Here is a 27,200-nt window from a genome sequence, read left to right as displayed (position 1 = left end):
TTCCTGGCAGCAAAGTGCCACTGCCAATATGTTATTGTTTTCTGTTCACTGCGGACGGAGCTCCCTGTTGTTCAGAAGCCACAGATCGTCATGCTGCTTTGAACCTTTTCTTGCAATCGTCTTGCCTATTTTGAGGCTTTTATTACTTTGTTAGTACACCTCAGCCAGGCCTCCTCTTCCAGCCAAAGAGCCATCTTACCCATCTTACCCATCTGTGAGCATCTCTCTGAGGTACCAGAGTGAATCCCCACCCAGTACAATGAAGCCAGCGCAAGCTCAGGCACCACTTCACCTTTGGTGAGGTTTGAAAGCATGGCTGGAAAAAAAGAGAAAAAGGGAACTTCTGTGGCTGAGTCGTCCCAACACTGTAATAATGTTCAGATTGGATTTGGCCCCTCAAGGTATCATAAAATTAAAGCAGCTTTAATTTCTAGGGAGAGGCTCCGTGTAGCAGAGAATAAGAACAATTCTAGTTCTCTCTCTGATCAGACATCCACTCTGACATTTGCCAAACGCTTGCTGTGACAGTCAGGGGCTGCAGTCCGTACAGATACCCCCTGCTCAGGTTTAATTTTAGATTCTTTCATTTCCATTTAGATACGTTTTTTCACCTTTTCCTTCCCTTTTGGCAACATATTCACCTATCGTGCTCCTCTGAGAAGTAATGTATCACTTACGGATGCCATGTTATTTAGTATTTATACTCCAGAGGAAGATGCCTAAGCATAACTTCCTCAGTACGTTCAGAGATGGGGTCATCTCATGCAGACTGAGTGAAAAGTAGAAAAGCGTTCAGGAAAAGTGGAATATGCCCCAGAGCCTTTCCTAGAGCTTCCTGCATATACAATTCTTTGGTCTGAGATCACTTCAGACCCCCTAGCTGTGTTTCTCTTCCCATAGTCTCTTCTTCCATTTTTCCAGTTCCTCACCCCTGCATGCTGCTATGGAGCAAGTTGTGTGGCACAGAGTGATGAAGACACCCCTCCTGCCCACAGTATAATCCCTCCCCCAGACTTGCTGGACAGCTAGCATAGCAGAAAAAAGCTTTACTCTACTGCCCACCAATCCCTGCCTAGCATCCACAGCTGATAAGGGGTGAGACTTGGCTTGTGCTTGCATACAGTTTGGCAGCTGGTGTTCCCTCTGTGTGCTAAAGATGTGTCAGCTGTGAAAGATCCTCTGGCAAAACCAGTCACCACAAAGCAACTCTCCCACATCACTGCCCTGCTTTCCCAGCTGCTGGAGTGGTCTTCTTACCCACCTCTGTATTCACAGACATCACAGGAGAAATCTAGATCTCTGGTTTTCAGGAGCACTCACACCTGTAAAAATGGGATGCCTCACTGCCAATCACAGAGGACCATAAGGATAACTCTATTGGGTTGCACCAAAGGAACATTTAGCCACAAATCCTGTCTGATGAGACAGTCAATAGAAAAACCTTTCTGATGAGATACAGCCAAAAGAAAAAGCCTTTTGCTTCTTATAATGGATGTGGTGAACACCCATACACTCAGTTCCATTTCTTCTGCTTTGCTAATGGGCCATGGGAGAAACAACAGTCCAGAAGAGGAGCAAAAGAGGCAGAAACACTGAGCCTGGCAGGAGTGTACAGCAAGGCATTAAACTAGAGAAAAAGTCATGCAACATCCAAGAGCCAGACATGGGCAGGTTCCAGATTTTAACCAGAGGAACATATCGACATGGCTTGGGAGCAAAGGAGGTGCCTCATCTTCTGTTGGCACAGAGCCTCAACTGTAGAAACACAATCAAGTTGCTCTTAAGCTGCTTCAGCTGAATTAGCTTTGCTCTCAGAATAATTGGAACAAGCTGAAAGAATTACTGTTTCTCCATTCTTTATGCAGATTTTATTAAGAGAACAAATGAGCAAGGGTGGAATTAAGCAAACATTTCACTAAGATTAACCTGCTCTAACCTCACTAAAGGATTAGGAATGGAACAATACAGTGATCAAATCAGGGTCATAACTAGGACTGAATCAGCAAGTCTAGAGGTTTTAATTACTCACACGCCAAATAAATCCAGCAGCAGGCCCTCTAAATCGAAATACAAGTCCATACTACCTTTTATGAGAACAATCTGGTTTGGGTTAATTCTATGTCAAGGATTAAAGAGGAAACTGCTTTTCCTCCCTGGTACAGTCTCAAGCAGTGCTCTAACACCAGGTGCACAAAGCCGAATACTGCACCGTTCCCCAAGGGTCAGGCAAGGGAAGCTTTTCCCCAACTACTTCTCTTGGTGGTGGTTTGTGCCTCCCAAAGGTCCCTTCTGCATGGTGTTCCCCGTGGCTGTGCAGGGAGGAGGAACTCTGAGTCTTGGAGAGCCTCAGGTCACCAACAAGAGAGGACGGGTGCCCAGCAGGGCTGCTGCCGACTCAACGCTCTCCTCTTCTCTATTGCCACTGGTATGCCTAAACCATTGTCATTCTTACCTCATTAGTATTATTAGCTGTATCAATTAAAAATAAAGCATGAAAATGTCAGCAACAATCATTACTTGGAGGCATTCAATGGCTGTAAACTTATCAGAGCTACTCATTTGTTTTCCAAAATCGCATTAGGCCTGTATTTTTCAAAGGCTGCACATTATTTTTAATAACATCGAAATGTTTGTTTAATGTGCATTTCCTCACCAGCAATTTGGCTCCCTGCTATAAGCTGTACTGCCTTACTAAAAGAAAATTCAGTGTATTTTTTTTTAAATGTTATTAAATATACAGATATTTTGTGGAAAACCCTGGAATGTAAGCAATAAAGCACCATCCTCCTGGGGCTTTTTGTCTGTAAGCAATTAAAATAGAAACCTGGGTTACTGAAGTGGGAATTCTGCACTCACCTTGAGGTTCTATTGAGGGAAAAGGGACTGGCTTGTTATTAGAAGGACAGCTTTGGCTGGGAAGGAACCCCAGCCTAGAGAAAATCACCAATTCAGTCTGTGTCCCACAGTGAAATCATAATCCAGAAGGCTTTCTTGCAGACCCAGACAGGGAGAAGAAACGGCATTTGCCTACAATAACACAATGACAAGGCAATCAGAGAATAGATATGGCCTGTCTGACTGTTGCTTGAGTACTATGAGGTACAACCTTTGCACTATCTCACACTAGCAGGGACCAAACTTGCACATAGACTATCTTGTCTCCTGGCATTGTTTCCATGTAAACTGCAAAACAAAAGAAATTGCAACTGGGTTAAGTAGATTTTTGCTGCACATTCCCTCGAGCCCAGTTTTTGGGGATTTCTAGCACAGAAGTAGAGTTCTAGACAACCCTTTAAGATTATTTCACTCCCCCCAATAAAAACTTGAATTCACAATTCTATTGGAATCACTGAAAATGTTCAGGAAGACAATACCCCAGATAGATAGGGGATATCTACTGGTGAGCAATACAGCATAGCAATTATGTGCCAATAAACTCAGTGCCAAACAATCCACTCTGGAATCCTAGGCCTGACCTGGGAAGTATGAAGGTGATGACAAAAATTTTCCTTTAAAAGACAGTATTAAATTCATCAGCTGTAAGAGATGTGAAATTTTGACAAACATATGGGATAAGTAGAAAAGCCTTTTATTTTTAGCTTTGTTACAGGCTGCCTTCCACTTTTAGGCAGGCTGTTTAACCTCTCCATACTTTTGTTTCCCAGATTTAAAATGGGAAATAATGACAGGGACAAACTCACAGGTGTGTTGCTTCATAACTTTGAGCTTCTGGGATGAAAGGCACTGTTGAATTGCAGAATGTGCTCAGGTATCACTTTATTTCTGTGCCAAATGCTTTTTACAATCTCCTTAGCAAGATATTACAAAGAAATAATACCTCGGCTTCCATCACTGCTTAAAAATCTCTAAAATAAAGACAAAGAGAAACTGGTAGCAAACGTTCGGCTGTTAATTCTGCTTCTTCATTTCCCTTCTCATTTTCTGGTGAATATGGCTGTAAATACTGAGACTATGAGGACAGGAGAAAGATAGGAAGGAAGCAGAAACTAAGGCTGAGGGAGATGGCTGAAGATGACTGCAAACATCTTTCTGCAGTCAAGGCTGGACTTGAAGGCATCTCTGGAAGTTGTTGTCATGGGCAGCCTGGCAGGTCTCTTCCCCCCCCAGAGGAAAGGTGACACCACAGCTGCGGTGTAAGCTGCAGCCCTACCAGTGCAGTGTTATCTGTCACACTGGTGTATCACAACATAAGGCAGGAGGGACCAGGTCTACCCAGCCCCATATGCGATGTCCAGTAATGAAGGACATCTGATGCTTACTTCCATATCTATTTGCCATATAGGCATATAAGAACACAGCAAGTTTGTGGTTCCCAGAAAATCCTGACAGTAATTTTCAGTTCAGGGACTTCCTTAGCCAGAAGCGGTTCCACTGTATTGAGTTTCCCACAATGGTCTTCACTTCCTGAAAGCTTCCACCTACGTTTGAACCAAGATAGTTTTTATCAAACACAGCCTCCCAAGAGAAGGAGTTCCAGCACCTCAGCTATACATTTTGTTAGTTTTTCTGTAATGTGCCCTGAGTCTTTCTCTGGAAAACACCATTCATTCCATCTTCACCTTTTCCATGATGCCGCAGGTAGCATGCATCTCACACACAGCTGCATGTAATTAGGCCTTCAGTTTAAACAAACAATTGAGATTTCTACCACAGTCAGTGGAAGTAGGGATGTAACTCCAAAGAGCAATTTGTCCTATGTGTGGTAGACACCTCTCTCACAACAGGGTGAAGCACTGGTCTGACTTGTTTGGTTAATGCTAAGGACAGCCTAGGCAGTCTGCGGAGGCAACATAAGAATAGGAACAAATATAAACCAATATTTAAAACAGCTGTCCTCCAACTGTTGAGCAGGTCATTCATGAATAAGAATTCAATGAACATGCTACACTGAAACTACAGCTTGGTTTTGCTCAGCTGCACTCCCCAATTTACAGCCTGTGGCTAAATTAGAAGCTTTTTCTGTTTACTTGTTTCATTTAGTGTGGTGACTGCTACGTGAACTAAGTAAACCAAAGGGAGGGAAATGGGATGCCTTTGGTTGTCAGGATGCTGATGGAAGCATGGAGGGAGAGAAGCCTTTGAAATCCCATGGTACTGCCTCATGCTTTTCATCCTAAAGAGAGCTGCCTTGGAGAGCTCAGTGCCACCAGGAACATGTAGGAAATTCCCTGAGATGTCTGTACAGCATCAACCTTTTGCACATATCAATAGCTGGTTCCTGTGTCACTATTTCCAGTCATGTCCTGTCTTGGAGGAGACCTTTCACAGAGCAGAAGGCTGGTGTTGTTTGTCTCATTCTCACCAGCACAGAGCACAGGCACTCTGCATCCCACAAGGCGTGCTCGCTCATTCTAAAGCACAGCCTGAAAATGTCTGAGCTGCAGAGTGCGATGCTGAAGTGTGGGGGTGAAAGCCTATGGCGGGAAGATATGACAAGTGAAACTGGCTGCATTTGAGATGTAAAAGGACCTGAGCAGTCCAAGGTGTCATAGGGCTCGGCAGACATTACGCAGCCTCGTCTGTGATCATTTGGCACTGCAGTGCAGAGAGACAAACAAACTTAAAGCTCAGAGGAGGTGCAGTTTGTTTAAATAATAGCAAGTAATTAGTCTGAAGACAAAATCAGTGATGGCATTTTATAATTACAATTAATTTAAAGGTTAATTTCCTTTGGTGCTAAAATCTTATTTAAAACATTTACCAGGAAAGGAAATTAGGATGTTACTATCTAGATGCATAGAATGCTTCTGGGAATCCATGCCTATTATCACTAGAAAATTAGGTTAGACTCAAAGTGGGAATTTCAATTCATTTTAGTGTATAATAGATGGTGGTCAGGGCCTTGAGTCAGAAGGGTTGCTTAGGGTAGACTGTACAATTTGCATTTTCTTTGTTTGTGGGATTAATTGCAAATGTTTCCAACAAAAGGGCTGGGTTTATACATGAACAAGCTTGACATGAAAAGAAAATTGGTTATGGATTGCTGCCTTCATAACTAATGAAGATGATGTTCAAGAAATCCCTAGGAGACAGGGTTGTGGTATGAGGCAAATATATAAATAAAATCACATGGGGGGAAATGGTGGTGTTGCTGGCTCCATCTATGATAATTTCTCTTCTCCCTCACTGTCTTCTCTGCCACTCCCCTTACATCCATCACTTCCTCCTGTGGGGATTGTCAACCTCAAGTTTAAAAAATGTCTAAATAACAAAATGTAAAGCTTGAAGGAAGTAACATTTCCATTCCAGCAGCTCATCACAATGGGATACTGCTTAATAAAATCAATGCACTGTAACAGCCAGGGAGATATACTTACCTTGCATCAGTTTTTTTAACTATTCACCACACATGCTTTATCTTTTCAAGGAAGACATGTTGCAGAAGTATTGGAAAAGATTCGCATATGTGAAAAGGGAATAAACAGTTAACATCTTTTTTATGAAGAAAGATACATTTCATACCAAAACAGTTTGAAAATATTACTTGTCTTGTCATGAATTAATTGTTTCCGGAGAGGAACACAAAGAAGTCCAGATCACAAAACAATGTCCCACACGGTTGCATCAAACTGGTAGCAGAAATTAGGTAGTAACTAGTGACAGTTCTGACAACAAAAGTCACAGATGAGTTGAAGAGATGTTCAGGTTGTTGCCACAGCTGAATAGGATGTGGTCTTCCAGGTCATGGAAATGTTTTGACATTTAAAAATAAACAAAACTCATATTCAAAATCAGGAAAAATTAGCAAAATCTGAAACAATCCACAAGTGGAAAATGCATGAAAAATGGTTTCAGGCAGACTGTCGTGTTTTGTTTTGATGCTGGTGAAAGACTTCACTTTGATGTCAGTCGTTTATTGCTACTTCACACTGAATGCAAAGGGCAGACTTTGGAGGCAGACCCTCCTGCACTGCACCCCGGGGAGCATCTCCTCTGCCCCAATGGAGGGAGGGCAGCTTGGACCCCACTGAGCACAGGTGGAGGAGCAGCCCGCAGGTGGCCGTCGTACAGGGCTGCCAGCCCCCTTCCCCTCCCTGGTTTCCCAGCCTCTGAGGGTGTTCATGTGCCTTCGCAGGGGTTCAGTCAAAACGAGTGGGTCTAACACCACAGGTCCTGGCCTACCAATCTTAGTGCAGACTGAAGGACAGCAGCGTCTTGGAGAGAAGTGGTGATGAGCTGCTGTAGGGGAACTAGACTGATTAACCATTTCCAGTGGCCCTAAGAAGGACACCTGCCCGCAGCCTTAGTGTCTTCCCAGCTGACACAGTCCACGTGAGCTCCTCACAGTTTCCTACATGCCTGGGACATAGCTTCTGTTAGTTTTTCTTATTACTTTTCCTTTTAAATATCTAGATAGGTCTTCATTAGCATTGGATTGTTAACTTTCATAGATTTGGGCCTTAATTCTTCACTTTGTTGCACCTACTAATGACTCTTATTCTAATTTATTAGTGTGGTGGTCATGCTTGGAGGCCACTGCCCCAGGCATTTTCTTTTTCCTCTTTTTTTCTTTTTTCCTCTCTTTATTGCTTGCTCCTAGCAATGATCTGGCTAAAAACAATTTTTCCTAACGATTCATTTGATAACTTCTATGATAATTCAGTCTACCACACATTTTCTTTAATTCGTAGAATGATTTGTCAGTCAAAAACTACTGCAGGGCTATATTATTTTGTTCAGTACCCAAGCATGAAAATTTGAAAGCAAATGGCTATTATCCAGCAGTGTCCAGTTCTGTCCAGTTTAGAAAAACAATATATTCTTCAGACTATTAATGTTCCATAGCTGAGTGGAGGCATTTTACAGACTCCTTACTGAGCATGGGACGAGCCCCACTGCAAGCCTGAGCAAACCTTGCAAAGCCTTGCAGGGATCAAGCGTCAGCCTACCTGACTGCAGCCCTGTTTCCAGGTCTGTAAGCTTGACAGGTGGTTTGCTGTATTTATCAGATATAAAAGGCAGCGCTGGCCATTTCAGTGCAGTACTTCTCGTTGCTACAGCTATGATCCAGTCATTTCCTCTGGCCTCTGGCTCTTGTTCTTACCTGTCCTGTCCCTGCTCCCTGTTTCTGCCTTCAGCTGCTGAAGCCTTGCTCGTGCCTTGCAAGCCTTGCTTCCTTACTCCTGGCTGCTTTCATTCTGGCTCCTTTCTGCTCAGTCATGACCCTGGTTCCCATCTCTTTGACATGGTTCCTGCTATTGGCCAGTCCTACCTTCCTGAGGATTGCTCCAGAGCATGGTCTTCCTCATGTCTTGCCCTTAGGCTCTGCCACTGACCAGACCCCTTCTCTGCCTAGGAGTCTGAGACACATTTTGGCTTCTTTAATTTCTGGACCCCCAGCACCATTCATATTGGTATTTTCTTCTGGGTACAACCATCTCACCTTGAATGTAATATCTAAATCCTTGCTTGGTCCTAAATATAAGGAGTAACAGGCTGAGATCCTTGTCAGTACCTCTGTAAGGATTGTGACACCAGGTGGTGCTTACCAGGTTTCACAAACCTTCATACTTCCCCAGTCCTATGTCTTGCCTCAGAATGGCTGATCAACAAATTAGCCAGGGGATCAGCAGCAACAGAGACAGAAGAAGGTTCTGCAGGCCCTTATCCAACAAGAAACATGATAAGAGGAGAAGAAGCTGGAAGAAAAGCCCCTGTGAAGCAAAAAATTAAAGAATAGTTTTGGCTATTGTAAAAGTAAACAGCATGGAAACAGTGGCAGTGAGGTAGAATCTGAGCTGAGAAATTCCACTGAAGTTTGTGCAAGGGTTTCCCTTTGCTGCTCCTGTGGCCATTGTAGGGCTCAGAAATGCCATGAAGTTATGTTTTAAAGGTTTGAGGTTTTAGTTTGACCTTGCAAATGGGTGAGCTGAGAGCACTCACAGGCCGTTACTGGCTGTTTGGCAGAAATGCAGTTCATTGCACTGCAAGAACTGGATTGTGCATCCAAATCCTTAGCCATTTCTGAACCCTCCTGTGCCGACAGGAAGGAGACGGCCTCAGATACTGGCAGATGCCCTTCTTCCTCCTGTTTTCCCAGTGCTTGGCTCTATCCTGTTTTGCCAGTCTAAATCACTGTGCACTCAGCAAAAAGACCAATTTACATTATCACTGTAAACAAACTTTATTGAGATTGTATTCAAGCAAACCTCCTCCTGTGTGCTATATTGTGGAACAGCCATGAGGCCATGCTCACAGCATAAAAAGGCGACAGCACTAAAGGGTTTGGAAGGACCTTCACCAAACAGCGAGGCGGGTAGCAGGATACTGGCAAAGCTGCAGGAGCAAGGATGTCTCCATATGTTCTTTTATATTTTTTCCCATATGTCATTTCTAAAGTTATTAACCAAGCCTAATTTTACTCCCCTTCATTTTTTCTCAGTTTGGCCAGTTTTTAGCTACGAACATTTGTGCACAGCTCTCTCTTGACTCACATACTCACTTCTGCACCAACAGTGCCTCCAGTGATGTTTTTAGCTGTAGTTTGTTTGCCATCTCTCCTCCCATCCAGCTACACGTGCAGTGAAGTGCCTTGCTGTGGCAGTGAAGCTTAATCACAACACTTCTGAGGCCTGAGTCCAGGGGGCCAAGTCTTTGGCCTCCGGAGCCAGTGTACATAAATTTGACACTACATGTCAGATGTAGCACATGTACGCATGTTCTCTCTCTTCTATACCTCTCAGATAACATGTTCAGTCATGACAGACATGTGCAGGAAGCATCCATGTGCACATGCACATGTGCTTCCCTGGCCATTAGCACTTTTTAAATGGTACCATCTTTATCATGAGTAAGTATAAATTTTTAATATTATTTTAGTGCTTTAGATTCAAGTATATATTTAAGGACTACCATGATGCCAAGCACTGTACAAACATGAACGCCAAGCCTTTTCTTGGAGCTTGCAATCTACACATTAAACAACAGGGAACTGGTGGGTACAGACAGAAAATTAACACAAAGAAACTATAAGCAAATATTATTCACTGTGGTAGACAGGAATATAAGGGCATTGGCAACCTAATTAGAGTTTTAGGGAAAGTACTAAGAGAACTGTTTGTGACAATATTCTCATAAGGAGAGAAAATGTTTGGAAATTTTACAAGTATGGAGGCCAAGCTGACAGCATGGGGGCAGAATTTAGCTTTCAGACCTGGAAGGAGGAGAGTCTGATGTAGAGTGTCTACAATAGGCTTTAAATGTAAAAAGATTTACCTTCTATTTGATGTAATATAGAAGATCAAATCAGTAGCAGGATGCGGAGAAGAGTAACCTAGTCAAAAAGATGAGTCCTGTAGCTTTTGTCTCTTTAACTCTACATTTGGTGAGTTCAAAAAGAGAGGAACAATTGTGGTGTTTGACACTGAGAGCCCTAAGTAAATGTTATAGCTGTATCAACAGATAGAAGTCTTCCTCTTCAATATGCAAAAATAGTCTTTGGAAATTAAGTCACGCACAGCGCAAACTGAAATTGACATCTAACTTATATCCTCAAGTGACAGGCAGACTTGAGGACACAAGTGCCATTATTCACTATAAGACGTAGCAGAGGTGATTAGGGAGGAGCAGCTAAGAATTCTGGTTTTAGCCATGCTGAACTGGAATTGATGTTTAATTATCCATGGGTAAATATCACAGAGAGAAGTTGAGATTTCAGTTTGTATAGAAGGATCAGAGTGAGCACAAACCAGGTACTCCATGACACCTCAGAGAGCCAGCAACAGCAGAATTTGTTTGCGAGTGCGACTACCCAGTTTACAGGAGGTGGAGAAAACATAAAAGGCAGAGGTTACTGCTTATGGGACTTCAGCAGCGTGCTGGATGGAGAACCATCAAGAAAGATGAATGATGAAAGGAGAAAGGCGAGACGAGACAGCGGATGCCAATGAGTCAAAGGTTTCAGGAAAAAGAGAGTGACGGCTGTCCAAAAGGTGCCTGGATGACCACACAGTGGACTGTGTGTGCTGGTTACCGGTACCCAAATTTGGATAGGAAGAGGTGATCTGACTGTAGTTCCACCTCTGTGCAAGGGACAGAACAATAGATGGGAGAAAATCTACAGAAATGGAGGAAAGTAGATCCAGAAAGTGTTTGAAACCATCAGGGGAGAGAGAGAGAAAGAGAGAGGATGGGACAAGCAGGGATAAGGGTGAGGTGGATTTTTTTATTAAAGGAATTTACATGTATTTGTATTGGGAGGGAAAAAAAAAAGTCAAAAGAGTCTGTCACTGGGACAAGCAGAAGTTTTACAGAAAAATATTTCTGTGACTGTAGTAAGAGAGAAGGGGAAATGAATGGTAAAAGGAGTGAAAAAGGCTGACAAACTGAAGAAAGGAGGACTACTTTATCAGTTTGCTTGTGGAAGAAATGGGAGAGATGGCATGCAGAGAACCAAGTGGAGATGGGAGGAAGGAAGCGTATGAGGAGGTGATGGGGGAGTCAGGAATGGAACTAATAAAGCTGGAGGAGCCAAGCTTCTTTGTCAGGGAGATGTACAAAGTGAAGGAGGAGAGAGGAATCAGTGAAAGAAGTCACCCTCATTATAGAATTACTACCAAAGACATTTTCATTTTTAAAGAAGGAGTCCCAGGCAGGAAGCGGATGTGGTGGTGAAGGCAGGGTTGGGTGTTGGCAGTAGATTTACCATTGTGAGAGGCAGGGCCTCATGCATCAAGGGTAGGGATGAGATAATCAGCAAAACAAACAATAGTAACAAAGAAACAAAGTAAGGAGAAGGTTTGAAAGCAGTCAAGAAGGAATCCATACTGCAGGTTGGCCAAGTACATGGCTATTTTCCAAACTTTCTCTGTCCTTTTTTTTGCAGATAAAGCCACTCATCCCCCTCCCCATTCCTAAACTCTATATCCTTTCATATCTAGTCTGCATTGATTTTTGGATGCCTATTAAAATGCAAGGAAAGCCATAGCATCAGTCACGTTTCTATACACATGTGCCCTAAATGACTCCTTGGGTCAGATCCTAAGGTAATGTAAATTATCATTGCTTCAATGAAGTCACTGAAGCTATAAATATATATATTAGCTGAGGACTTGAATCTTTGTGCTTCTGTATTTCTACCTTACAGAGGAAAATTTCTATAAGTAGAATAGTGTCTAGTCTTCTGGTTTCTATTCAATATCTTTCCTTTTGCTTTCTACAGGAAGATGTTATTGCTTTTATTCCACACTTATTCCTTTCTCTTTGCCCATCTGTTGATTACATCAGCTTCAATGTTTCTCACTACAAACTTTCTAGCAAGTCTCTTCTCCCATATACACATCCATGCTAATGGGATCTTTTTTGCGCATCCCAGTTTAATGGTCCCTCTATACACCACAAACTTCCAGAAACGAAAAATGAGAAACCCATTTATGCCTCTCATCTTATCCCCATACACACCGGAGACAGTGGCGAGTGTGACTGCAAGCAGAGGCTGAAACTTCACATCCCTGTGGGTGCTTAGTAATAGAAAATATGTCCCTATTTTGAGCCATATGTCCTCTCTGTGTTACAGTTGTAACAACAGTCATATTGCCTGACAGGCCCCTTAACACCAGCAAAGGAAGAAAATACTCAGGCTGAATTTCTTATAACACATTTTACAGACAAATACTATTGCTATTATCCTATTCAAGTTCAACTAAAAAAATAAGCATCTCAGCAACCAATATTTCAAAGGAATGGGATTCTGTGTTTGTTTGTATAAGCACATGTGCTTTTACTAAAGCAAAACATGACAAAAGAGACACTTCTGATAACAATGACGTGTAAGATGAATGTAAAACAGAATAGTCAAAAATGCATTTGATGGATGAGGTTAAGGATGGACGCCTCTGTAGCAACTCAGCTAAGGAGCCTTGTTTTATTCATCTCATGTCACTGCTGCCAGGAATGTATCAGTCGTAAGACACTTTTAGTGACCTTTCAGGCACAGCCAGGATAAAATGCCTGCAGAAAGGGCAGTATTTTGCATGCTTTAAGAAACCAGCTGAGAGTCCACAGGGAGCTTTTAGCACAGTTTGGACACCGCAGGCTCTGCAGTGCTGAGAAACTGCCACTATCAAGAAAACTCGCTACAAAGAAATTACTGAAATCCTTTTGTGTTGGAGTTCACTTTCTATTACCTACCTTGCAAAGTTTGTTGTTGCGTGTAAGAAGCCATTGTATGCCTACAACAAGGTCACAGTAGCGCTCTCTGCCCTACCATCATTTGGTTACACACATGGGAATTTCCAATGTCTGTTGAACACGGAAATGCCTGTACAAACTTGCCTTGTTTGTCACTTGACAATCTGGCTTGTCAACATTCTGTGTTTACTCTGTGCAACAGGGCAAAGACAGAATGCATGCAGAGATATTCAGCATGCATCTTTCTCTCATGCCCACACAAACTTATTTTACTCAAAGAAATCTTTTTCTTAACATGTTGGTTTAGCTTTCTGAAAACAACCCTAAAATCACCCTTAAGACTTGTTGCCCTATGACAGAGTATCTATGCCTTTTAATAGTGGTTTACCAGTTGCTTGAAGGGTCTTGGGAAGTACACAAGAAATGCAAAGCCAGACAAATGCATATAAGCAACACCTGTAAACTGACATGGGTTGACACTTGTGAGACACTCAATCCAACACAGGTATTTTCTGATTTGTGTTGTCAGAGGTCAGAAATGAGAAAAAAAGGAAAACTGGTCAAGAGAATAACAAACCATAGCTACAGCAAAGACATGTCCATTCTTTTTGCTGCAATCTGTATATGAATAAGAGGGGTTTTATTTCCTCCCAGCCTAGTACTTTGCTCAACAATATTCCTATAATGAATCTTCATTTTGTGCCTATAAACTTAGTATGTTTCCAAAGACATGATCACATTGTAATAAAGTTATTCTGATGGTTACAGACAGTGAGTAAGTAGGAAGAAACAAATGACATTTATCCTGATTTTTGGCAAGATTCTGACCCTATGAGAGGTTTGTAAGCAGGCCAGGGAAGCACTGTCCAGATACAGTCATCATAGGTTGTGTGAAGAATTGTTTAAAACTCTATTTGAAATTTAGTTATCAATGAGCTGGGATGACATTTCAGATGGGATCCCACTGGGACCTCAGCTACGGTAATAATTCTCTTCATTATTTTTGTTAACAGCAAGGATGATAAAAGAGAGAACATTTGTAAAACTTTCAGATGAAATCAGACTGGGAGCAGTATGAGCACTTGTGAAGATAGGATTAGAAGTCAAAACGATCTTGAGAAGTGGTTTGAAATCAAGAAGATGAAATTCAATACAGACAAGTGCAAAAGAACTCCTGTGGGGAAGAATCAATCAAGCGTCTTCAGATAAAATATGGACTACTTGGTTAAACTACAGTTAGTGTCAAAACATAAAAATAAAGATCTGGTTATTAAGCATTTGTATGATGCTGTTGAAAAAATAAATAGAATAAAAAATTTTTAAAAGCCCAAAACAACAGAAAACCCACCATGTTATTGCAGGTAATGTACAGAAGACCTACATGGCAGTTGTTCCACTTAATCCCGATTTGTGCACACCACTGTAAGAGAAACATAAGTAGACTGAAGAAGGATCCTCAGGCTTGGAAATTTAGAGGCTTGGAAAACATGGGCCATGAGAAAAATTTGAAAGAACTAGGTATTTTTAAATCTGGAAAAGATGGATAGAATGAAAATACTTACTGAAAATGCTTGAAAGTAGTCATAAAAGAAAAAAAAAATGCTCATTTGTCTTCATATCCATAGGGAGAAAAGGCCAAAATGTAGAAAAGGAGCTAATTTGCAGGAAATTACATTTAAATTAGACATTAGGAAGTTAGGCACAGGGAAAGGCAACACAGAGAGACTATAGAACCTCCTTCATTAGACATGTCAGGGATTAATTTAGTAAAACATCATTCTGGGATAAGAGTATATGTAATGCTGCCACAGAGCACAGAACCAGCTAAATTATTTCTGCAGGGGCCATTCTTGCCAGGGAAGAAGGTGAATGACATGTTCAACATGTCTGTGGTTGCAATGGAGATATACTCTACTGATCCAGTCTACTGTTTTGGTGGCTCTTTGTTTGCTAAATAAATGGCGGACAGACGGGTACAAGAATTTGATTTTATAATATGTCTGGAATGCATGTGAATGCACTGATAAGTGTGGCACACATTGAGGGGTACCTTAGTATAAAATAATGTAAGATTTAAGACTCCAACCACTGTGAAAGTTCTGAAACCAAGGGTTATAAATTTATATTTTGTGATTTTTATGTGAATTTTACTCATTTTAGATCCACAGGAAGCTATCCCGTTATCAAAGAACCTTTTCTCTTTTTTTGCTTTTAATGGATACAGAGCCAGGCTGCCAGTAGCAGTGTCCAGACCTGTGAAAAAATGCACATCTATACCTGAACTCTTTGGCCCTTTTCTATCAAAGTAAAGTCAAATTCACATCTGCTATGTAAGAGAAAATATTTCAGGGATGAGAGCTGCCCACACATAACTCCCAAAAAGCCAATAGTTGGGTCTTCTGGTGCAAAGGAAGCAAAGGGTGGACTTTTACCTGTGTAAAGAAAGTGTTATAGCAGAGAAACAGGGGTCTCAGGCTCAGATGAGATTGAATTGCTCTGGAAATTGTTTAAAATAAACATGAGAAGACCACCGGGAACTGGCAATGATGTGAATTAATAAATAAATCCCACTCTACAACCTTCCTGCAGACCTCCAGCGCCTTGAGAGAAGTGCTGGTTTCCTTAGATCTGTGAAGTCTCATCTCTGAGGCTCAGATGGATTGTTCCAACCCTCTGTTCATGCATTTCAACCCAAATGTCAAAGCAGGGAATCAGAGAAACTTCTGTCTCTCAGACAGAGTCAGATCAATGTGCTTTCTCCTCTATATCACTGAACCACAGTATGACAGCAAGCCAGACACAGTAATCACTGTCAGAAGCAATGCATTCATGCCAATAAATAAATGGTTTTCAGCATTTGCAATATCTGAATAGCATGTTGGTTTGTATCCAGTGAGGTGGTCTACTTGAAAAAGAGGGATGTGTGGCTACTTCTGATAGACAGATGGCTGTTATAAATCCCTCATTTTCTTTTTGTGATTTTAAAATTAATTTTATTTTAAAGTTAAAAAAGGGACTTTGCCTTTCTCTATTTTTTTTTACCCTTTTTCTGCATCTCCACAATTAGCTGGTCTAATTTTAACAGATTATTAGGGGGCCCGTCAAAAATAATCTGTGCGCTGGATGATTCTTGAATGATAGTGACTATTACTTCTGAAAAGGTGTTGCTAATGAAAGCAATTTTCCCCCTTTCAGTTGATTTCATAGGTGGATTTGACTCTTACGGCTATCAAGGTCCACAGAAGACATCTCATTTACAGCTACAGCCCATGTATATGTAAGTACTTAACTTCTGAGATATTCTGCAGAGTGGCAGGCTGATATTAAAGGATCATTAAGCTGAAAGATGACGTGACTTAAAAATTCAGAACGGGCAGAAACATTTTTTTGATAGACCAAATTCAAGCTACACTTAAGCACCAACATTACTCTCCTGTTGAATGATAATGATTTCTTATGGCAGGATATAATGTGTCACAGTTGTTTAAACAACACTCAGCTCTCACCTGATTTTTCCCCCATTTTCATTCAAGCAGGTTCCACTCAGAATGATAATTTGGTGTAGTAAAAACTAGTCAGATCTGACCAAACTTGGTTGCAAAAAAGTGGTTTTTATTAAGATTTATCAAAAGTTCAGCAACTTGCTAATTTAGTGGATGCATTTAGCATTTGTCTTACCGGTGCATCTGTTCACTGAGGCACCTCTGTACCTCATTTCCAGTCTCCACATATAAAAAAAAAAACCAAAACAAATGTAACAACACATGGCTTTTAAAACCAGTTTGAATAGAAGACAGTATTTTACCTAACCAGTGAGTGACAACTCTATCCACTGCCTAGAAGTGCAGTCTGATATATTTGGGGATTAAATGGGTAATCAAATCTCAGCACATACAACTGTAGTACATTCACACTAGAGCTAACACCCCACCATAGAGCAGTCCAGGAAAAATCATCTTCACATATTTCTTGTACTGATGCCAACTGCAATACAGAACAGTCCTGACTACCCAGATAAATCTTACCTCACTGCTGCAGCCTTTTGAAATGTTTTTTATTTACCATCACTAGCCTACACAGTAAAAGCACAACACAGAACAGCTCATGCAGGGGCATCATTTACGTTTTTCCTTTGTTTCTCTTCTGAACATCTCTTTTGAGGAAAAGAACTAAATGCAGGCAAACAATATCCATCCCAACATACACTTCCATTTACCCTTGACTGTAATTTCATTTCGTCTGATTAGTGGAAGAAAGTCTGCTAATGGATTAGTGGATTTTTGCATGGAACTGGCATTTACTCCTTTATCAGTGGTACAATCAATTCTGTGGTGGTGTTTAGGATTGGGCCCTTTGGGAGCTTTGCTAGGAGCTTTTTAATAATCTCAAATTACAATGGTGCATATCTCCAATGCCATCTTAACATCAGCTTCCCATCTGTCTGTGCTCAAGTAAAGATTTTTCACCTGCACTTTTGGCACAATGCTGTGCTTTTAGAAAATGTTCTTTCCTTCCTAGTATTATGTGTGGCTCATAGGTTCTTAAAACAATTCTAATCCTATTTCTTTCTCAGTATACCTTACCTTGTCATCAACATATGGAGCCCTCCAGCTGAGATATTATCCCATTCTCTTTATGCTCTCAGTGTTTCTTCCAGAAGAGCAGATTGCATTTACTGAGCATCTTCATGCTGACTGGAAAGAAAGCTAGACTGTGCAAAAAAAGAAGGCAATATTTTTAAGCTTGTAGCTGAGATGAAGAGATATATGATTAATCCATGTAAACTGTTTTACGCCTTATTTCAGTGCTGCATTTTCACTGGAGTATAGGTGATTTCGCTGTCTTAACTGAGAGACAGAAATCAGTATGTGAGCTGACATTTTGTCCAATCAACCCACAAAAGTATTGCCATGTCGCAGCCACAGTCAAACAAAGACACTTCATGTTTCCCTCTGACTGTATAGCATTTGACAAGGTTCTCTAGAATTTCCAGTCTGTCCTTAAGAGGCTTTTGCAGCATTTAGTAATACCTGTTATTTACAGCTGAGGTGTACCAGGAACACATGCATATGTATTCACACTGCAGTTGCTCTGTAAATGTAGGCAGACCATTAGGTAGTGGAGTGACAAATTCGAATGTCAAATTAATCAAGCTGTGGTTTGATCTGCTTGTAGCACTATTTACAGCAATATTACTTACTGGAAATCAAAACACACCAATATGATAACAGCAGGCCACACTTGATGTTCTAATGCTTTATTTGTTGGGAGGAAGGGTTTGGTTCCCTAGGGATCTTGTTCACGAAAGAACATCAGTGTTCTGATGTTCTGATGTTTTCTCCATTATATGCAAGGAGAAAACAAAAATACAGGACTTTACATTACTCTCTGGCCAATGTCACCTTCACTTTAGAATGCTCAGCATCTCTATGGGAGGAGTAAAAGTTAAGATTTATTTAACATAGAAAGGCAGAAAATAGAATAGAATAGAATAGAATAGAATAGAATAGAATAGAATAGAATAGAATAGAATAGACCTGACCTGACCTGACCTGACCTGACCTGACCTGACCTGCTTTATGGAGTCCATTGCCATACTCTCACCACTGTCCAAGGTATAATCATACCCATCCGGGATACAACTATACCATACATATTCATATGGATGTATTCACACAACTATTTCCACAACTTTATCATTTGCTACAAAATGTCTTTGAATCCATAAGCAGTGGAGGTTATATTAAGAATTATCCTGTCTAATTCCTGTGAAAGATCAAGAAAATAAAAAGATAGTTTGTTGCCACCTCTGCGTCCTATACTATTCAGGCTCACACTGGGTGCAACTCATGTGGAGCTCTGGGTTTATGAGAGAAATAGGACATAGTTGCCTTTAAATCATCCAGTTACTAGCTATTTCCAAAGACACAATAACACCTCTTTTTGTTGTCTGTGGGGTGGTCGTACCTATAGGTGTGTGAGGCATGCTACAAAAGTGAAGGAGAACATATGGCCTCAGCTTTGAAGAGCTTACCAAAACAAAATCATCTTCTAATGGTTGTACAGAACACCAAAATGCAAATTTCAACATGCATTTCAGTAATAAGCTCAGAGAACCCCCCATATATTTACCAGATACAGAAATAGTACAAATCTTAAAGACATACAGAGTTGTGTGGTAGGTCTCAGTCATCACCCACGTACCGCTTGCTGAAGTGAATTGATTTAGTGGATTGCAATGACAGAATTCCATCAACACAAACTTTTATTTCAATTCAAGCCAGATAGATTTACATCCAAGTGATTTAAATCAATTTTAACTGTTTTATACATGCACAGTTTAATTATTATCCTGAAGGAAAGCTGTGTTTAGTAATTGCTAACTGTTAAGACACACTGTTTTGTAACCAGTTTCCTCCTGTGTGCTAAAGTTAGCACTTCATTTTGTTAATTTGGAGGTTATACTGAACCTACATAAACTTACACATGCAATTAAATAATTATATTGATTTATTTAGGCTTCTCATTTTTACATTTCTAATGTGTCAGGAGTTTTTTTATCTAAAGAATTATTACTTTTTATTTGTGATATCAATCAAGCTCTACTTTTAAGAACAATTCAGTTTAAACACGCACACAGTACACTTTTGGGGGATTTCATCAGTTGAATGAACAGGATACTTAAGGAAAAAAATCTTCATTTATGAAAAAGAAGTGTTATCAGTTGATAGTGAATTAGGGTGACTATCTCTGGCTACTGTTTCCTTAAATAGTCTAGAATTATTAGATTCAAATTCACTTTGTTTCTTTTCTGTATATTTTAGGCTTTGAATTCCAATCACAACTCTCCTTATCATCTCTCCCAATTTCACAATTAATTTAAATCGCTTCTTTTCTAAAAAGAAAAATATATTCAATATAAAATTATGTTTTAAATAAAACACTGGTGTTTGGGAGAAGAATTCTTATCATTATGTTTATCTACCTGTCATAAATGGCTTTTTATTATTATTTAAGAGTCAACAGCATGCTCTATGTTGTACAAGCCAAGAAACCTAGTCAGAGTCAGTCCCTTCAAAACGAATACATTTTTTTAAATAGAATGGGACAGAACCGGTGCTCATGTACCCCCTTGCAGTGTGGCCACAGCTGATGTACTAAAAAGTAGCTTCCTGGCATGCTGTGCGGTAGATGCCAGTGCTCATTTCCAGACCATGGGACAAGAACACAGCAAGATGGTAGAAATCAATTGTCAAGAGAAAATTCTGCTCTTGGGAGGTGACCGAGGAAGGTGACTAAACACTCCATGGAACTGATTCTGCTGCACATGAAAAAACACAATTATAGTTGTGGAACACGACTGCACTGCATCATGACTGCTCTAAAAACAGTAGGAAGGAAGGAGGGGAGAGATATTTTTCTTTACGTTTTTCACAGTAATCTTGTTTGCTCAAGAAAAGAGGTGGTGAAGCAAAAAAAAAAAGCATGCCTGTCTGATGCTGATGCCTAATGCACTGGAGAAATTGCTCAAAAGCAGTTCAGCCCTGAAGTGAAGCTTGCTTTCCTCATATTCTGTGAAGTCTGAGCATCTTTGCATTATATAAACACACACATATACTATATACACATAGAAACACACACCCTATATGCACACAGACCACTATATATATGTGTATATATATGTGTTTATATATCTATATGCCCACTTCTGTGTATTTTGCTACACAAGACTATCAGCAGGCATTGCTTTTCACTAGAAGGCACTTAACGATAGTTTCTGGCTAATGGGATCCTACTTTTCACCAAGTGTTAGAGGGATTTTGAGGCAATAACTCAGGGTCAGAGGGGTGTAGGAGGGGTTAATGCATGTCCCTTTGTACCTAGTCCCATCAATTCTCTCTGTGTGTTTACATGTGCATTATGCTGGTCATGGTCTCCTTGTCTAAGGCTGTAGGTATTTGTCTAGATAATTGCACATACTGAAGGTACTGTCTGCTTTACCATTCATTTGATGTATAAATGAAACTTAAGCAAGACACAAAAACCAGCATCTAGAGTATAACCACCATCACACTCACCAAGTTCATGCAGTACAAATCTGCTCGGTTACTCTCTCCTTAAGATTCATCTTTGTGGGATTCAGACATTAGAGGCAACATTTTATTTAAATAAGCTACCAGCTAAGCCTTGTGTAGCAACCAGCAACACCTTGTCTGTTTTAGACTGAAAGCTGAAGTTAGAAAACACAGGTTTGGGACAGCACCCCAGGTGTACAGGGCTGTGGTACTCACACATGTACTCTGCTTTGTGAGCGGGCCTTGGGAGACTTTCCCAGGTATCTGCAATTCAGCCTGTCTGTCCTGCATACTGCATCCTTTTTACAAAGACAGCTGCATTTCTGATGGATTATTATAGTTCAGGTCACCTTCCAGTTGACACATGGATATATAGTTAAGATTCTAATTAAATATCACTCTTGCCTAGAATGGTTTAGAAAACCTGTGCGGCCTTCCCTGATGGTGTTCCAGAGAGAGCCAAGCAATCACCTGAGCAAACACCTTGTTGTTGTGTCCTCTTCATCCCATGTGTACCTGAACTGTTACTGGTTGGTGGCTTACACTTGCTTGCAAAAGGGCATCAGAGCAGCAGGGCAGGGATCAGATAGGTATATGGTGGATTACAAGCATCTTTCTTTTTCTATCTTCTAGGTCAAAGTAAACAAAGGGGCTACTCAACATGGGCTGGAGGACCCATCAAGGAAACTGTTTCAGGATGGCCCCTTGGTTCTTCAAAGAGCAAAAAAAAATCCAGTTTTTGTGCTAAAGAAAAAAAAAAAGCTGATTGAACAGTGAGACAAAAAACAATGGACACCTTCAGCCCCTCTTTCTAACAGGTACTAAGGGAGATGTCCCAGACCCCCACCTTGGACCTCCTGCCTCCCAGCACCAGAGGACCAGAGCAGAGGCGTTGGTGCCATCTTCTGGCTCTTCCCTACCCTGGCCACTGCCATCATGGCCCATCAGGATTAAGACATGAGCTCAGCCCATTTGGTGCTTTCGGAGCCCCCTCCACACTCCTGGCCGCATCGAGTCTCCTTAGTCAACACAACACTAAAAATACCAGGATGACCTTGCAGCAGAAGTCAATAGACAGCACGTTGTTTGTCCTGAAGGCTGTACAGTTCATACTTGCCTTAACCCAACTGCGTTGCACATCAGAGAAACTCCGTGCAAGCTTTCTGAAGTAACATGCTGCTGTTAATTCTGAACGATTTCTAAGTCAGTGGTTTTCTTCTGTTTGGTTTTGTTTTGTTTTCATGTCAGGGAATAAGGCTCTGTTGCTCCACGGCTCCAGAGCGACCAAGTAGAAAACTGCCAGCTGTCTGAGAAGTGCTTTACTTTTGAGGCTCCACAGTGGTCAAGAAACAAAGAGTTTATAATGGTTAAGAAAAAAAAACAAAAGAAATGAGACCTTTTGGGGGTCGGGGTGGGGAAAGGGGTAACATAAACTAATAATTTAACGTTCTGGAAATAAGCAGCAGAAACAGTGCTTCTTAATCCTGCTGGTTTTATTTATCGCACTGTAGGTGCTTTTATAGCTATCTCTAAATGTCTTTTACTAACTACAGAGACATCTGCAGATTTCTATCAACAAAGGCCAACTGAATATGTACTAGATACGTTTACTCTTTTATATCTAATTTCAACTGAAAATTCTCTGTGAGCTTTTTTTTCCTAATTGCACCATAAGGGATCCATATATTTTATTTTTGGTTTCAGTTGGGGAGGGAGGGGAGGGCCTAGTTGAGTTGAAGAAATATTGGAGACCTTTTTGTGGTATATTTGGGGGATCTGTTGTGTGTTAGAACGTGTATTTTATCTTCCTGTATTATTGTGACTGAAAAAAAAACTGTGCTGTTACGTAGTTGGCAACAAGATGCCTTTGGGAATTTTACTAGTAGGTCAATGTGTATATGAAATACTCTGAACTCCTAGGAACATATGTTTTATTCTACATCTGATCTGTATTTTCAAGCACTTAGGTGGCTTTCATTAAGAAAAACCCAATATTTTGCTCAGGCTTTTCAGAAACTTGGATTGTCATTGTTTCTTTGCTCAGACCTTGCATAGGCAAACGCACACACCTACCACACCTGAGGTGACCACATAGCTTTTGAGGGCAAAAGGGAAGGTCAGCACTTGGAAAGGCTCGAGATGCCCTGAGCAACTCCCTTTTCCTTGCTGGCCGAACCTGCGTGGCTCCCGAGCTCCCATGGCCTGTGCGCTCATGCCACTCATCCATCCCTGTACAAACCAGTGCCCTTTGCTGTGTCTGCATGGATGTACAGTGTCACAAGCAGCAACTCTGGACAATGACAGAGGAACAGGCATTCAACAGTGAAAACAAGATATGGGACATGTTCAGGAACTATACTTACATTTATTCAGTGAGATTTATATATATATATATATATATATGTAAGTGTGTGTGTGTGTGTGTGTGTGTGTATGTCTATGTATATAAAATACACAGGAATTGACAGGGGCTGCATAACCTAGGAAGATTCTGCTGCAGGGGGCCAAGGGCTCCAGCCCCAGATACTGCTAGGGATTTCCTGTGTGAATTAAGCACGTCCCCTAGACCTGATCCCGTAAAGCATTCATTGCTGATTTGAATCTTGAATTAAAATTTTCAGACTTGGGTTCCTGAAATTCTGAGTTCATTCTGGGTAGAACTGCTTTTCACCCCCTGGAAAATCATAGAGCTTCCAAGTGCCAGGCTGAAATTTCCCATAACTTGAAAAATTTTGAAAGTTTCTACTTTTATGTAGTATTACATATAGAAGATGTATAGTATTAAACACAATGTAGAGGTTTAAATGGAATGAAAATGTCATAACATGGTATTTTAGCTTTCCCTGTATAACAGTTAATCAAAATCATATTTCTATAAAAATCATTTTTTAACGTGAAAAGAAACCAGTTTAGGCACCTAAGCAGCAATCTAATTTTCAGAAGATAATTTTTTGTACCATTCAGTGATTTCCCAATGAATGGTAGATACTGATAGTTAACAATTTTAGAAGTCAGACAATTTAATGAAGTGTCTACATGTAGCTTTTAGGCCTGATTTTAATTTAGAAAATTTTGGCCTTAATTTCTCTGTGTCTTAGTCTTCCCATCTATAAAACAGGAATAATATGTGCCTCACAGGCTTTTTGTGAGGTCTGAATCGTTAATGTTTGTAAAGTACTTAGGAAATAGGAAGCATATCTAACTATTAAGGATTACAACATAAATGTGTATTCATATATTACATATAGAGTAGATATACACACACTCACATACACACAGTATACATATATATACACATACATAGCTATATGAAGTTGGTATTCATAACCCTGATTAAGTTGCAGTTAGAGCACCACCATTAAAAAGAAATTAAGACTGTTGACTACTAAACTAAATGATTAGTGGACAGATCTCTTCTGGAAGCGGTTTAGAGCACAGTAATTTGAGAATATCTGGATGACATTTTTGATTTGTACAGCTGTATCCTCCTCAAAATCCAGTAAAGAATGTTATTTTTCTAGGCTGGGCTTTTGTTATAAACTTAAATATTCAGAAGGCAAGAGATACAATCCAAATGTGTCTTTTTTTTTTCTTTTCTTTTTGGCATTTGTTAATTCTGAATGTATTTTTAACAAAAGTGATTTTTTGACTTACTAGTGTAATTTGCATTTAAAAAAAAAATAAATGGAAAAAATATAGGTTTCCAAGCTATTCATGGCCCCCTGTTGCTATTCATAACTTACAGGAAACTTAGAATTACTGTTTCCAACTCAGCAACAATGCAGGATAAAGAACCCTGTTACATTTACATGATGACAATCCCGATCTGTGCAGTGCATGGATGTGACAGCGCTGAATAGAAATTGCCAGGTCATGACACCATTTTAACTCTGTCATAGGTAAGAGGTATTTTCATTATCACTGACTCTACAAGTTTTCTTTTACAAGGCTGACTGCAATAGTCTCTTCACTTAGAAAATGGGGCTTTTTTGCCTACTCATCAGGAATTTTAAGCCTATGATAGGTTTACAGTTGCCAACAGTATTAAGTACTGCAAAAGTAATCCTTGTTAAGAAGGAGCTATGTAACATGGATATTTCCACTGCATTGATATTCTTTTATATTCTGTTCATTGTCCCTACACTGAAATGATGAAATCCTGTCTTAGGCAACATCTTTATAGAGCACACATACATTGACAGCTTGCCTGAGGTCATTTAATAAAGGTGGAGCAGAACAGTATACATTTCAAGATTCTCTGTCATGCTCTCCTAAGTCAATTCCTTAGAAAGAGAGTTCATTAATTATTGTCATTAGGATTTTTGATGCCGTAATTATAGTGCAAGTGATACTTTTCATTCAGGTAAGGAGAAACAGTTTATGATCCACTTGCTTACTTTAAGTAGTGGTTGCAATACTCAACTGCCATACAGCATTTTGACAAAGGCTAGTGCAGTATATATTGATTCCTGGATGTCTCCAGATAGAAGTGGCTGTTAACTCAGTGTTGAAGGTTCTGATCACTTGCACTCTCATCCTGTTTGAGCACACTGATAGTAGGCAAAGCAAAACTTCATACACCGTGAATCCTTCTAGCTTGTAATATTTTTGTTTCCAGTCCTCTGTTTTATTTTTAAATACAATTGGATTTTTTCTCACAAAAATGGAAAGCCCCATGAATAATCTATGTGTATGTAATGCTTGCTTTCTTTCTATTGTACTGCTTGGTTTCTTTCTTTTTGAGTCTCTTCAACATAGCTGAGACAAAATTGATAGACTTTCTGAATTTGTTTTGTAGCTAAACTGAATCTGTCTTCTTCCCAGTGCATGTGGATTGGCAACAGACACTAAAGGTGAGCCAGATTTATTGAAGGACCGATGCATAGAAATACTGCAGACAGCTCTGTGTCCACTGCTCCTTAGAGAAAAATGTAGACAGTTGTTATGCTAATCAGTCCGTTCCAAGCTATGTGCAATATTAAATGTAATTACCATGCATAAAAGAAACTGCCCTTTAGACTGCAGTTATTCATTCACATATAGAAGTGGCACAGCACAGAATGAGTCAGTAAAAGATGTTTCCTTCCTGTAGTCACTAAATACGATTCATCCCCAGCCATGACTGGAGAAATCGGCTCTGGTTTTCTAATGTCCTGACAAGTCCCTCTGTTCAGACCTCCACCAAGAGGGGCAATTGCAGCCACTTGCAGTTGTGACTTTTGCATAGCTGAGTGGGATAGTGTAGCATCATACATGCATTTGTTGCACATCTCTCTCCATATGTCCAAAAGAAGGGTCTTTTAAAATGCTCTCTTCCTTTATCTCTCAGAAACTAACTGATACAGATAATGTCTTTTACAAGTGTTTTCCAAATCCTGCCAAGATCACTAAAGATTTTTTTTCATCAGGTCCAATCAAAACACCATCTTTTCTGCTCTCTGTTGAGTAGAAGACTTAGCTCTTGGGACTTCAAAATACCTTGGGATTATTTTGGATAGATAAGAGTACTGTGAAACCTGAGAATTAAAAAAAAAAATTGCTTGTGGTCATCTCTGATCCAAAATTGAATCTCCTGTACGAAAGCCAGACTTCTGCATTCACCAGTGGAAGAGGATCTTTGCTGGCATCTGTTACCTAACCACTTTCCTATCTTTGCCTTTGTCCTGCTGGGAAATAGGTTTTATGGAGCTAAATGTGAAGAAGCATGTTCATATTCAGCTTGTGCTCTTCAACGGTCTTCTGTTCTGCCACATAGAATGCTATTTCATACATATTTCATTTCTTTCTCCCTGTCACCATCTTCTTGTCCCATTCTCACTCTCTCCCTGTCTGAACACAACCCCAGATACCTTCCCAAAATTAAGTACTGCTCTTTGTCACATCAGTTGTTTCAAACTGTTCATATAATGATGGTGATCACAGTCATGGAGGATGGTGTCACTGTGGATATGTGCAAAACTGGAAGAAGAGGAAGCA

General features: G+C 40.3%; 1 protein-coding gene across 1 annotated transcript in view; it reads left to right on the top strand.

The window, feature by feature from the left end:
- NKAIN2 (sodium/potassium transporting ATPase interacting 2) overlaps window positions 1-24,936 on the top strand; it is a 578,259-nt gene extending 553,323 nt beyond the window's left edge. Inside the window, exons 6-7 of the mRNA XM_074819203.1 lie at window positions 16,345-16,426; window positions 21,858-24,936. Coding sequence (XP_074675304.1) covers window positions 16,345-16,426; window positions 21,858-21,867 — 92 coding nt within the window. The 3' untranslated portion in view covers window positions 21,868-24,936. The remainder of the gene's footprint in view (window positions 1-16,344; window positions 16,427-21,857) is intronic.
- The last annotated feature ends 2,264 nt before the right edge of the window (window positions 24,937-27,200 follow it).

Source organism: Strix aluco, chromosome 3 (genome assembly GCF_031877795.1).
Source record: "Strix aluco isolate bStrAlu1 chromosome 3, bStrAlu1.hap1, whole genome shotgun sequence".
In the NCBI taxonomy this organism is placed as follows: Eukaryota; Metazoa; Chordata; class Aves; order Strigiformes; family Strigidae; genus Strix; species Strix aluco.
This window is presented reverse-complemented; position numbering and strand designations above follow the sequence as displayed.